Genomic DNA, 14922 nt, shown 5'->3' on the forward strand with positions numbered 1-14922 from the left:
CTCTTGCAGCTTTCAGACCTCACATGTTGTGGAGGTTATAGAAAGTTCATATACATTCTAGATTGACTCAGACCAGGGATAACTTAATATATTATTTTAAGAGGCAGATGACCTGATTCAGTAGACACTATTACAGATGCTGAGACTATCGACAAAAAGTGAGTGTATGTATCAGTGCGTCTGCTTGTTGAAAAAACTCTTCCAAATCAGAAAGTAGAACTAAGTAGAAAGCAAGAGGAAGAAAAAGGAACAGAAGGAATTTGTTCTAGAGCAGAGAGGTGATCCTTCAGTGTGGCATACAGAAATCAGGTGTGAAAGTCAAGCTGATTGTGGAGGAACTAATTTGAAGAAGGAGAATCCTAAGATGATTGAACAGTCAGCACCTGAACCCGGCACCTTCAGAAGAGGATCTGTGATATTTTGATATAGTCTTTATTTGAGGACCTAGAGACAGATCCAGCTATAATCAATTTTGTAGGCTCTGATTATAAACATAGTCCATGGAAATATGATAACATCTCACAGCGGTTGTCACTGCATTGGTAGAAATCAAGCTGCTTGGTGTGGATCCATATATTCTGGGTTGAACTTGACATAAGCTTCCCCTAGTCTAAGAAGACATTAGCACTGAATCTTTTCTGACTTTCTGTCTCACTCTCAAATGACAGCTCCTCTGGTAGTTACACATTCCCAGAAATGGGACCATGTAGTTTCTTAGCTTTGTCAAGGTTGCTGCTGCCTTCTCAGGCTCTTTAGTAGTCTCCACACACATCTTCCAGAAAAGCTCTGAAACTGTAGTTGCTCTGGGTTTATGGCACTCTTGAGAAACGCATAGTACTTAAAAATAAAATTAGGGTTCTGAACACCATTATTGCTTATTTTTGTTAGAAATGCACAGGTGTAGCAAAATACGCCCCCCCCCCCCCCCCCCCCCAAAAAAAAACAACCAACCACAACAACAAACACCACCTAAGCCACACACTATGTGTTTTTGTTAAGACATGAGGATCTTTGAAAATAGGTCTGAGCTACCCGAGAAGTGCATTCCTATACATAGCTTCTTTAAGTTATTTCACTCTTCTCTGCAGCAATTCTGTGCATGATTCACCATGTTATGCAAAAATGTTTTCTTTCTTAAAATAGTTTTCTGTGTGTTTGAGCTTTCTCCCAGACTTCATATTCTTTATGGTTTTAAAAAGCTGTATCAACACTGGTATTTTTGTTTAGGCTATAGATATGCACCATGTCTCTAGATCCTGTTCCTTAAAGAAGTTGGGGAGGAAGGGAACTGCTTTTCCCAAGGCTTTGCTTGCTCTTTGTCAGAAGATGCTATCATCTGGAAGGCAAGGAGGGTAAAAATCTACATCAGCAGTCCTAGGTGCCACTCACTTGGCTTTCAGACTAATACAAAAGTAAAAAATCAGAAAGACCATTAGTCAGTTTTCACAATGGAGCTTGTTGGCTGGCATGAACACACCAAGAAACTTCAGAGTTTCCAAGCAAATTCACAAGCTTTCCATAAGCAAGTTTTCCAAATTGTCACATGCATACGGTCCTTTTTTATACTTCTTTACATCCTACAACTTTATACAAAGAAATTTTGAAAGCATTGGAAAATAGGGAAGGCCAAATACCATCTATCAAAAGCTAAGAAATCTCAAATGAATCAGTTTTACTGCTGATCTAACAGGTCCACAGAATCTGAAGTGATAGCTTGTAGTTCATAGGAGGCTACTGCTGTGATAAAAAGATGTTTAAAATTTCATTAGATGTTTATGGACCCAGAGGTGAGGCCCCAGTGGATTATCATATATAACATAAAGATTTTTTTTATTTTTTTTAAAAAAGGATTAAATGCTGACCTGTTATGATCTTTCAACTAGATCATATCAGGTCTCAGCTACAAGGATGACCTTAGTGGGTGATTTCCCTGACATATGTAGTTCACGCTTGGCCTTACTTACTTTGTTTAAATTTAGATTTATACATTTTTCATGTTTAAGCAGTAGGGTAGCTAGTAAGTAGACATTTTTAGTAAATAATTGCTCATGTTGCTACTAGTTGACTGACAGCAAATGAAATCCTACAAGGATTTTTATACATTTTGGTGGTAGTGATACAGCTAAGTGGCCACTTGGTAGGTGAGAGCTTTGTTTATCTAGGGTTTTAGCATAATCATTAAATCACAGCTTTCTCTAATTGCTTCAGCCACAGCCAAACTCAGTTGGATGGGATTCTGTAGCAAATGGAATTCTGTCACATTCAATATCAGTGTTTGCTTTATTAAATAGCATTTCTCTGGGGACCCGCATAGACTTTGGAGTTTTTAATTTGTTACAGTATGTAATAGCTGGCTTCTGTGAAGGAATTGTTCACCAAACTGCATTCTTATTATTACTACTGATGCCTTTTTACTTTAAATGAGGTTGACAAGATGAGATATGCCATTTAGAAGAAAGCTGTACTTACTTTGCTCAGTGTAGACCGAGTTTTGAAAGGAAGCACTTCTTGGCATGCGTAAATTCTCCCATTTCTTTTGAACTGAAAATTTAAAGTTAATAATTAAAACAAACACATAAACCCACTCTGTTATCACAGTCTCTGGGTTTCCCAATGTGAGCTTCATTCTCTCTATATTTCTTTTGGTGCCTTTCAGGACAGGAATGAAATATCCTTTGATTTAGCAACCTTAACACCCTTGTCTGTGGTCTGTTACACTGTTACACAATATTATAGCAGCAATAACACTAGAAGTTTTGGTTCTAAGTAGTTTTTTTCACTGTAAGCAGGTGATTCAGACATCTCCATTTGAATCAGAGTTTTAATTTGTAAATGCAAATGTCAGTTTAAAAAGTTCACTACCCTGTGCTTCTCACCATTAAAACTTGTGAACACTGGTGTATACTGAGAATCTGTGAGTGTCTTAAGTACAACCCATCCTTGCTTTGTTGGAGTAACCTGGACTCATGATTATTGTTCCTTCATTAATCAGACTTGGCTGTCAAATGCCTGTTAGTGAGTGTTATGTGCTTGAGAAAGATAGTGCTACATGATGGAAACAGGGAGCGACCAAGTGATCTGACGGTAACAGAATAATACATGAGAAATTACACTATTTGATATGTGTTGTCTTGACTTAGGATTTCCTTATATTTCAGATTCCTGAGGATGTAGGAAGGTACATATGAACAATTCTGCCTCTATTTTAATTATATTTTGTACAGGAATTTTGTATCCAGATACAGGATAAGGTAAAACACAGGACCTGAGGGCCTTTATTGGCAGCTATGGCTAGCTGGGGAGTGAAGTTAGGAAGCCAGGCAAATAATCACATCTTCTTCATTTAAAACATTTCATACTGGCAGAAATCTTTAACCAGTGCTCCAACTTCTGTCTGCCACTCGGAGCTTTTTATATGAAACAGCAGGAACCTGGCAGCCTGGAGAGCTTTGAGCGTTGCGAGCAAAAAACTTGAACATCATTTATAGGTTTTCCTGCCAAGACTGTAAAAATCTAGACAAAGTAGATACGGTTGTTTCACACAGCTTTTCACTTATGTGTGTCCTTCACTATGTAGGCTCCCAAAACCTCAACCAGTTTTCTTCCTGAATTTTAAATTCTTGGTAGGTACATAGAATAGGATTTATCTTACCTACCTTTATCCCTGTAAAAGTTACATGGCTAGACTGAACTATTCTCTAGGCTCCCTCTACAGTCAGCGATGAGACAGATATCTCCAGGAGGCTTTTTATCTCGTATGAATTTAGACAACTGTCTTGGGGTGAAATGAATCCCAGCCCTGTTGTCACCCTCCAGCTTTGATTCAGCAAATGTAACAAGTTCCATTTCCATGCTGGGATTTGGAGCCTTGCACAGAATATTCCAACATCTGATTTCCACTGAATTTAATGGAAAATGAATGCATGTCTTTCAATTAGCTTTGAAAATCTCAGCCTTAATGTTTGATTAAGTTTGAATGCACGTGTGTTTATATATAAAAAATGACAAGCAATAAACGTAGCTGTATTAATCTAAAAAAACTGAGCATCTGACAACTTCAGCTGATTAGTGGCCCAAGTGGCTGATACGGATGATACTAATTTTGCTATACTGTTGAAAACTGGACCAAGTAAGTAGAGTCTAAAATATGGACTTAATAGCTTAATACCTCAGTGCTACCTTTTTTCTTGTCTCTCTCTTAAGCAGAGTTTAGATTCTGAAAAACACGTTTAGCACAGATAATATTTGTGGATAGACTGACATTGCTAGTTGACAAAAATGTCTGTGATTATTAATGCTAATAAGTACAGAATGTATACAGGAATTAACTTGAAATGTACTTTTGCTGAACTAAAGATCACAAGACTGGGGCTTCTAAGATGCATTGAATAAAAAATGTAAATGAACTTTTAAGGGACATAAGTTGCAGGTCACTATATCTCCTTTGTGAAATTATTTGTTAATTTCCACAGTGGCTTTTTGCTTAAAGAATATGCACTGTTTATGTAGCAAAGACATAGTATTTTTTCATTAATAACACACAACAAAGAACTCAATTTTGTGCTTTACCATCACTTCTTACCAGAATTTCTGTAAAGCGCCATAACATTTGCTTCTCTGCACTATCTGGAATTATATAGTGCTGTTACAATTTCTTTGGGTGATACCTGAACACTCAGAACCACAGTTATATTATTAAGCACTTAAATGCAGCCAACAATATGTAATTTAAAGTGTAGATATGCTTGTAAATAGTAACAAAAGGGAGTGATTTCTTAAATACTTCCATCTTAAATGTTTTTTCTTTTTCTGACTAGTTATTGCTAAATTAAGCTTTTGTGCATGAGATAACCTGTCCTGTAAAGGAGATGGGACATACGATACACTGGATCTTTTCCACTTCATATACCTTCCCAAGAAATAACAGTTCGTTGGTTAGACTGAGCTGTCCAGCATTGGGATATGCTCTTACCTGGTTTCAAAAGCTTAATAGGAAGTTATAATCTTTAGTTCATTTGACTTGCAGGCTAACAAATGCATACTTGGATCCCAGTCCAGCAAAGCACTTAAGCATATCCTTAATTTTAAGAGTCTTTTGCTGAGTCTTAGCAAGAGTTTCTCAAAGTCCTATAGGGTAGAGGGTGTGTATGTGTCATTTAGAGATATATCTCCTCACCTATATGTCTTTTCAACCTGTATAATCTTCATTTGTTATAAAATCAACTCTTCATTGCTGCATTAGTTAGCCCTGTCACCATCTGATATTCCTCCAAGAAGCTGGAACATAGGTAGGAGCTTGGTTTGTCTTATCTGGGTTTCCCTTCCCTACCTGGGCCGCTAGACTTGCATAAGAATAAGGCACAAGAGATAAAAGCAGCTGAAGAGCTGTCTTACCTCTCAAAATACGGTCTGTTAGATCATAGTTTAGACTGTAGTTGTTCAGAGACAGGGACCTCTGAAGGTCCCAGCTTTGTACTTGCCTCTAATAGGTGTGGTGCTTTCATGAGACTTCACTGAACAAAGAGGTGGTGGGACTCCGGTGTGAAATGGACGTGTCAAGGACTGTCTTCATCATGTTCCCATTGTAGTATTTAAATGTTGTCAGTAATAATTTTACCTTCACTGTAATAACTGATAAAGGCATTTGTGTTCACTAAATTTTAGAGCCTTGGGAATTGGTGCAGTTGGGTAGATAGACCCAGAGCGGCTCTTTTACTAATGTTGCTGGGAATATGACTTTTTTTCTGTGCCCTAGTGACATACGATGTTTCATGCTCTATATTCACTGATGGCAATACTAGTTATTGCCTTTTCATTGGGATAGATGGCATAGTAGCTTCCATTTACTCATAGAGATGGAAGTAAACAAGGTAAAAAAGAAACCAGGTCAAAATGTCAGCGTAAAATAAGAACATTCATATGACTGACGGTAGTACAACAGATAATAGACACACTTAATATTCCATTTCTATAAACCATTCTCAAAAGCTGAGGCTGTGGGGTATTCTGTGGCAGAACAGAGAAGTGTAACCGTGGTTCATTTTTGATAAACACAAAACTTAAGTCTGTGATTTGTCTGCAACAGTCATGGATGGAGAATGCTACTAAGGAAATCCATTACTGTTTCCAGCCAGCTACAGACATCCTCATGCCTATTGAAAAGAGGGCTCAAATTTAAAAAAACTTTGAATATGGATTTAGCATGCACTGTGTATATAACAAGTCCAAACAGATACTACGCTACGGGTCAAAGTGTCTACTTCTGTTAACAACTGCACATGATTTAGTTGTTAATGCCCAGTCATTTTGTTCACACAGCCAGAATATAGGTCTTATCCATAGAGACCAAGTGCAATCTTATCCCATATACTTAAAAAGGACAAAAGAGCATCTTCTGCTAGTTATTGATAATATTGCAGTGAAATATCAAGGATGATGGCGTGGTGGCTATAAGGAAGTGGCAGTGGAATATGTCTTGAGCCCAGCTTCATTGCTCTTTTTTTCCCTTTCTTTCTCCTATCCATTCTTGTGCACAAGTTCCAGGAGTGGAAATACTGAATTCAAATTAAAGAAGCAGGTGAAAAGACACATTTCATAAATTAACTCTTTCTACTCTCTACTGCTTACAATGCAGTATTAAACTCTGCAATCTGTGTCTGTTTGCTGATAGGTGAATAGTGAAACATGCACAGAGTGAATATTTAAGGGTTCATCTCTCTTTTGTCCATGAGCTACAGCCAAATTTAAACAATGACTAATAATAGGTTTGAGACCAGCATTATTCTTTTATTCTGTTATTAGACTGAACCAGATAGCTCTCTGTCTTACCCTTTCCTTGACAACTTAAGTTAGAAAATCTCCGTAATTTTAAGGACTCCAATTTTAAAAGGATATCCAACTTGATATTCATGTAGTATCTGTGTAGACAGAAAAATTGGGTGGCTTAGATGTAATGGGATACTTTTATAGCTGTGTGTAGACTGGTTTTGCTGTTTGCCAGCCTAGCAAGCCATTGCCGCAAGTACTCTAACAAAGTCTCTAATTTGGGCATATGTTAGTGGCCAAATAACAAGGAAGGGATCAACCATCCTTCTAAACATAAGAAAAATGTTTTTCTTCCTCATATCAGTGTCAGCATGTTTCAGTTAATCTGAACCCCTGGTATAATTGCCCAGTGTGGACTTGCTATTTGAGTATCTAAGTGACACTATCTCAAAGCAGTGTATCTGCAAACTGAGGTGTGTGGCCAGCATCATTACAGCGTAATTGTTTTGCTGTAGTGATGCTGATTTCCACATCTCCGGGTTCAGAGGACGTCAAGAAAATGACATAAAGCAATTTACATATTTTGCAAAGTCTCTCTCTTTTTCTCCGCCCCCCCCCCCCCCATTTCTATCTGAAATAAAATAATTAATGTATGATATTCACAGTTCCCCATTCAGAAAATGAGCTATTACAGCTTTTCCCCTGCCCCATATTTTGTTGCCTTATAGTATAGTAGTTTATAGGCAATAAAAATAAGATTCTTGATATATTAAGAATTTCCAGTGAATCTGTAAGAGTAGCTTTCCATTATGAGCTTTCCCCTGTAATTCCTTTGGATTCTTAAAGTTACTCCAGATTTACATGAGAAGCAGAGACATCGCGCCCATTTTGCACCCGAGTCAGTCTGTCTGAGTCAGTATTGCTGTGGGGATCTGTTGCATGACTATATTCTGCCTTTTCAATAAAACAGAAACTTGGTGTTGTTTCTTTACTGTATAAACGAAGATAAGTTCCAAAGTGGAATGTAAACAATAATTTAATTAATTATTAAGTAAGCTGAAGAAACTGATATGTTTTGGGCACTGAACAGAGTTTTGGCAAGAAGTTGCAAGTATATAATGGAACAGAAAACTACTTACCACCAAAGCCAATTCTTAAAATCTTTCTGCCAGTTTTACTACACATTGTTTGAGAGATGGCATCCAGCCACACTAGTAAGTGAAGTAAAAGCAAGCAACACCATTAAAACTGTGAATATGTGTGAAATAACAAATGGAAGGAATAGAGTTGGGTATTCCTGGTGGGGGGGGGGGGGGGGGAGGAGCTGGAGATCCTGTAAGATACCACTAGCTGCAAGATCAAAGGTATTTTAATGCTATGTAAAACATACTTTATGTTTAAAACAAAATAAATGAGACAGAGCAACAAATGCAAAAGCAACAGAAGTGATCCTTACAAACCAGCCATGGGCAAGGAGATTGGTCCTGTTTTTCAGGTGCTTTTAATAACTGCACAAGGTACCACATATTGCTAGCAAAGATGCTCTGAATGTAAGGTAGGTGTGCATCTTCTTGGACCTGTATGATAACAGACAGCCATTTAACTATATGGGTTTCTCACCTACATACTGTATATGAGTATTCCACTCTTTCACTCTGTTCATACTGTTTCCAAGAAAATCAATTTAAGCCTCAGAATATCAGTATTCCATATAGAATTTATATAAATAGCAAAAAAACCCTATGCCAGATCATAAAAACATTGTGCATTGCAGGTCCAGACCAACAGATCAGTACTCAAATGTCCAAATGTATAAAATTAAGATATGTGGATCCCTGTTAATTTGTTACTCCTGTGAAATTTATATCAGAACCATAAATATGTTGGGTAGACTCAAGATGGGTCTAATTTAAAGCTAATGGGGAAAGTTATTGGTTTCTTGTGTTCAGGCATTTTATTTTTAATGGTCTGTCAGTGTGCTCTGAGTATAAACATTAGTGTCAGAATTTTTTTATGATACTTATCTTGTAAGTTTCATAATTTGTAATGGCTATGCAGTTTTTACAGGTGTATTTAATGGCAAAATCTTATCTTGAACTGCATTTTAAAAGCTCAAGTGTAGTTTGATTTGCTGGGAATGGGAGGAGGGGAAGAATACCATTCTCTCCTTGGGGAGACAGCAGTTTCCTCGTGCAGCATTAACTTGAAAGAATATGAGAAGCGCACATGTTGCCAACAGGAGTGTGGACGTATAGAGTTCTGAAAATAGTAAGTGTCAATAGGGAAGGGTTGCAGGTGCCAGAAGAAAAATGTAAGCTCCCAAGGGCACTATCTCATTTTATTTTTGCCTTGTCCAATGCCAAGCCACATAGGTTGATGTTTAAAATTCAGTTCTTCCCTGAAAAGTGATTATTTTAAAAAAAAGGTCCTATTTCAGAACAGATGTGTTTCCTGTGTGTATTCAGAATTGCATTTATTTGTTTCCGTTACTCTTTTTTTAATATACTATTTACACCTGTTATATATGTGCAGCCAAAAGCGATGTGAGGGAGAAAACAAAAATCTGCTTCTCACTGGGTATGAGCCATGGAGCTGCTGCAATGGGGCAGCTCTGCCCAAGGCTTGTAGGCAGTGGGACCTCTATATCCACTCTTCTTGGGAACACAGTAGCCATGCTCTGTGGCTCTGTTGCCTCTGCAAAACACTAGCCTAGAAATCTCTAACCCTGTGATGGCAGCAAACTGAGACGATTATTACTTCTTCTATCTTTGTTAGCCACCGAGGAGAAGTGATCCACTCTTCTTTATACCAATCTTTTCATATGGATGAAGACTGTTGTCACGTTCCCTGTGTGCTGCTTCTGTCTTATACTAAACACAGCTAGGTCCTTCTGCCTTGCTTCCTATGAGTCTTTTGGGGTTGGTTGGTTTGTTTGCTTGTGTCTTTAAACTCAATGATACCTGTTGTTCTCGGCTAAATTCTTTAAGAGTGGGTGGCCCAGACCTGGCCACAGTACTCCAGGAGTGGACAGACTATTCCAGTTAAGTCTTTCCAGAGATGTGTTTGCTGGAGTGGAAGGGAATTATATCTAAGACATTTCCCTTATTTGCAAGAGCAACAGATTGCTGACATATTTGCTTTATGATCTGGACCATTTTCTACAGAACTGCTTAGCCAGTTATTCCCTATTTTGTATTTGTGCTTTTGTCACTTCACTTTATTGAATTTCATCTTCATTTCAGATCATTTCTGCAATCTATCAAAATCATTTTGAATTCCAATTCTGTCCTGCAAGGTATCTGCATCCTCTCTCGAGCGTGGTTTCATGTACTGACTTTTTACATGAGCTCCATTCTGCCTTCCAAGTCATTAAACAAAAATAAAGGAATTTGGAGAAAATGCCGTAGGCTCAGTTGGCCTTATATTCCAGTTGCAAGATCTATTTTGGTTCAGCAATCACCATCACAGGCAAGTAGAAAAGCCTCATTTGGCTTGCAGACTCTTAATCATGTAAGTGTGTAAGGTGTAAAGAAGAACCCAGCTTGACTCTCAGATCACACAGTGAACATGTGGGACTATTAGATGGAGGGGGAAAAAGAACATCATTGTACTTAAAATCTGATTACATTTGCCAAAGAAATCAGAGTCAGGAAAAAATATTGAAACCCTAGGATTCCATTTACTTGGAGACCTATTCAGAGTTGAGCCATGCTTTAAATTACAAATAATACTGGGGGTGGAGGGGATCAGAGGGAACAATGAGAGTTGTGGCAGAAGACATTTTGCTGCTTGGGTAGCTGGCTACAGCAGCATGGCATCTTCACTTCTGACCCAGCTTGCTGGCTGTCTCTGCCCTCTTCTCTCCTTTGACCTATTCCTTAAGTTTATTTTAATACAAAATATTTTTAAAGTATTAATTTTTTTGTTGTTATGTTTAGGCCATTATTTCAATGTTTGAGCGTGTGAGTGCACTACGTGAAAGGGAGGTTGCCATGGTAATTTCTCATTATTGTTGAATAGAAAAATAATTACTCTGGCAAAATCCCCCGTAACCTGTCAGAGCATAAGTTAAAGATGCCTGGGGGCAGCCTTGCCTTCACCATCCCCTTTTTGCAAGAAAATGGGGGTGATTTTATTATTATTCTTTTTTTTTGCGTAATAACTGGATCCTTTTTAGCTTGGCTACGGGACACCTCATTTGGTTTTGTTCACCATTTGGCTGTGAGAGTAGTTGGGCCCACCTGTGACAAGGGTGGAGCAGAGAATTGATCAGCAGAGCGTATCCAAGCCTGACAGGATTTATATATTCTATAAAGGTTTGGGGGTGGGGTGGGGTGGGTCTGGGGTGTTGCATTTTCTGTTTTTCCTTCTTCCTGACATAAAATATGCAAAAACATAAGATAAAGAACTTGGATAGTATTCAAACTGTGACAGAGTCTGGATATTTCATCTTTCCAGGGAGGGAATGCACAGAAATTCCATCTCCTCATTTTCCTTGCCTTCAGACTTATTGGAAGCAAGAGTGAGTGCAAATATGTGTGGTTTTGAGGTGAGGCTCTGCACTTTCCCTGCCCTTCTCTGTCTTTCCCATGTGCATTCGCACCCTGACTGTAGGATGCTCCCCTTTTGCCTCCCGTGTCTTTGGATGCCGCGTGAGTAGCTCAGCGATACTCAACTACCGAGCTAACAAGAGCTGCAAATGTGGTGTGTGACACTGCTTAAATCCTTCCCTCCCCTCTTCCTTCCCTGTGACAAGCATGTCCGAAAGATCTCCGTTAAACGAAACTGCAGCCTCTCTTTTGGCAAACGGCAGAGGGTGGTAGCTTGTAATTACTTGTTGGACAATACGCTCTCATATGGGCTTATGATGTCACCCACCAGGCTGTTCTGGGTGAAGGATCGGTGCACAGAGGTGTGTTGCTAGAAGCTGGTTGCTGGGCTTCTGTTGAACACCTGTATGTATATTCTGTGCTTGCCGTCGTGGCTACTCAGCAATGTTTGCATGTGGAAACACTCATCAGGTTTACACCAGCAAAGAGGAAAGAGCAGCAGCTTTCTGTGACAACAGACTTCTAAGGTGTGGGGTGGTTTTGAAACCTCTTTGCGTGACTGAATTTTGAGCAAGTAGCACAGGGCCGTGCCGCTCACTGTCAGGCCGCTGCTGAGCAGGATGAGCCTTGGCACGGAAGGTGAATTACAGGCTCTGACCCAGCCAAGAAGTCTCTCAGGGGTCTCTGGTAGGAGCTGGAATGCTAAAACCGGTCCCTACCATTTCGCCATTGGATGGTTGACAAAAATCAAAATGAAATGATGAGGCAGGAAAGACCCTGCTCAGCAGTTTGGAGTGAAATCCAATAGTAACGTCTTCAGGAAAAACAGGAGCAGAACTGAAAAACCTGGAAAGTTATTTCTCTGCATGTGTACATATAATGAGTATGATAGATGCATGTGTTGTCTTAAATCGGCATTTTATCTCAGTTTTTTGTTTTTTCTGTGAAGGTAACAAATGTTTTCTGGCTTAGTTATATATTGCTCAGGCATGAAGAGGTACTCAATGCTCACAATGCTGAATGAACCTGGCCTTCCACGCTGGTAAGGCAGCTGCCGTGAGTGGGATAGAGTGGCTCTGAGCAGTACGACTGGGGCATCTTCAGAAGTGTATTTCCAGCTTTGTTGCTGATCCTTGTGTGCTGCAAGTGATTTAAATCTGAGGGCCTCAAAGGAGCAGAAGAGACTGCACCGAACGTTTCAAATCCAGCTATTAAATATATCCATAGCTTTTGAATGAAACAGTTGGTGGATTCCGTTGTTGCCTGACTTCTGTGAAAACCCTTGCAAGCTGAACCACTTGCACAGGTGCTAGGTTTGGGTGCCTGTTGTTGATCACCCAGGTCTGAAAATGCCTGATTCAATTCTCAAAGCCAACAGACCACCTGTAGCCGTGTGTTGGGGTATGCTTTACATTGTATACTATATTAATAATTGCTATGTTCCAGCTATGTGTATTACTGTAAGTCTAAGTATACACAGGTCATCTTAAAATGTTGTTTTCACTTAACGTATCACACTGAAAAGTAAAGATTTCTCACAACAATTACATTTAAGTAACTAGCTGGTATTTAATTAACCTGCAGTAGTATTGTATTTATATTAAATGCATTGGAGTGGAATGGCTATTATATTTAGTTTCTAAATAACTTTCTTGTCAGCTCATGCTGATAATCGGGTTATGTAGCATTATAGAATTAAGTACTGAGGTTTTTTTCATTATTAGGACCAGGCATTTGAGATATACAGCCCAGAAAAGAGGGGGAAAAGTCATAATCGCTTTATTTACAACTGATTTATAAAACCATTTTTAACATTTAAAGAAAAACATGTGTTTATGAGAATGATTTTTTTTATATAATTAGTGTGCTTGATAAAATGAAAGACTGTTTATTGTATAATAAACTAAACATTTTAGCTTTTTTTCTTAAATTAGAACTTTATCTAGGAAAACTAGTCTGAAATATCATATAGACATCTACACCCCAAAATCACAGGTGAAGAAGTGCAAACTATGTGTGATCCTGTCGAATTTCTTTTACAAAGGATGAACATATTTTCATTTTGCTTCCTGTTAAGTGAATGATCTGTTGCTTCCTAGGATAGCGACAACCTCTGGTGGGATGCCTTTGCAACTGAATTTTTTGAAGATGATGCAACCTTAACCCTTTCATTTTGTTTGGAAGATGGACCAAAGCGATACAGTAAGAGATATATTTTTTGTTCTAATTTTAAGCCTGAGTTTCTAAACACAGTTTATCTGTAAGACACAGATGCAACCCTGGCAATGACAAAGTCACTTGTTTGTATTCAGTGACCATCAAGTTCCATTAAAGAATTGCATGGCTTGGGAATCCATTTTTTTTTTGTGGAATTCCTCTGAATTATATTATATGAAGATAAATTATTTCCTAGTGGATTAGGGCAAATAATACAATATAATCGTTGGAATTTTTTAATTAATTTGCTTTGGCTGTGCTTGCACTCTTTGTTAATTTGGTTTCCGCAAACATTCAAGTGTTGAGTCTTGTGGGCAAAACTGGTCACAGAAAGAGAACTTTGTAGCAAATTTCAGTATTGTTGCTGGAAGGTCTTCCGGATTTAAACAGGAATCAGAAAAAAAAAAACCAAACCACCAAAAGCTATATCCTTGCCGGTGTAGATAATCACTATTCCATCAGCTGTGTGGATCTATGCTGTTTGCACACATTAAGGACCTGCCCTGGATATTGTCTGAACAGCCATGGAAGTCTAAAATACTCTTAATCAAGCACTAAATGAAAGCTTGAATAAAAGTGAAACAGTGAATAAATCTGATGGCATTGGTATACATTGCCCACATACTCTGAGCAGAAAAAAGGGGTAAAATTCATCGAACAAATTGTTTGAAGTGAATAACTCACTCAGCTTTAGCACTAAGCAACAGAGAGATAAATATTGAAAAACTGCATTGCCAATTGTTTCACTCCATTCAGAGTGACCCCTGCTTCACGGTGACAGCTTGTGCTCTCTGCTTAATGTTCTGAATCTTGCAAGGTTCTTCTTTTGCGTGAGAGTGACTGATTGTCAGTGTATCACTCACACACTTCTAATTCCTTTTATCAATTATCTCAGGTATTTATTTGACAAGTGTTACCTTCTCCTGGAGAAAAAATAACAGCCACTTTGAACGCACGTTCTGGGATTAGTGTTGACAGAATTACAGTTTCTTGCCTTTCAAAGCAAGTGATAACTCTGTAAAGGTCCTCAAATTACAGCCTATAGCAATGTTGGTAACAGCTGATCTGTCCTGATTAGATTGAGTCAACTTGTCAGATATCAGATTTGCTAGTTGTGTTATCAGTCCAGAAGGCACAGATACATCAGCAAAAAAGCAATTAATGTCCAGTTAGATCAGAGAGAGTTGTGTTTCTGGAAAACAGTGCTGCATATGAAAGAATTTCTCAAAGAGTAAAATATTCCTGTTGTCACAAATGCTTGATAATGGTTGTGCTATCTGTAACTGGGACAGTTTGGTACGGGGCAATACTGTGATTCTTAGCATTGTTGCCGATAAGCATGGCTGAAAGATCAAATTACTGTAGGTCTTTTTTAAGCGACTAGTACACA

The 14922-nt window shown here is 38.5% G+C and overlaps 1 protein-coding gene across 7 annotated transcripts in view; it reads left to right on the forward strand.

Annotated features, from left to right (window-relative positions):
• LDB2 (LIM domain binding 2) overlaps positions 1–14922 on the forward strand; it is a 221296-nt gene that overhangs the window by 64535 nt on the left and 141839 nt on the right. For all 7 annotated transcript variants that reach the window (XM_049794042.1, XM_049794057.1, XM_049794050.1 and 4 more), the window contains exon 2: positions 13415–13517. In XM_049794042.1, coding sequence (XP_049649999.1) covers positions 13415–13517 — 103 coding nt within the window. The remainder of the gene's footprint in view (positions 1–13414; positions 13518–14922) is intronic.

Source organism: Accipiter gentilis, chromosome 3 (assembly GCF_929443795.1).
Source record: "Accipiter gentilis chromosome 3, bAccGen1.1, whole genome shotgun sequence".
In the NCBI taxonomy this organism is placed as follows: Eukaryota; Metazoa; Chordata; class Aves; order Accipitriformes; family Accipitridae; genus Astur; species Astur gentilis.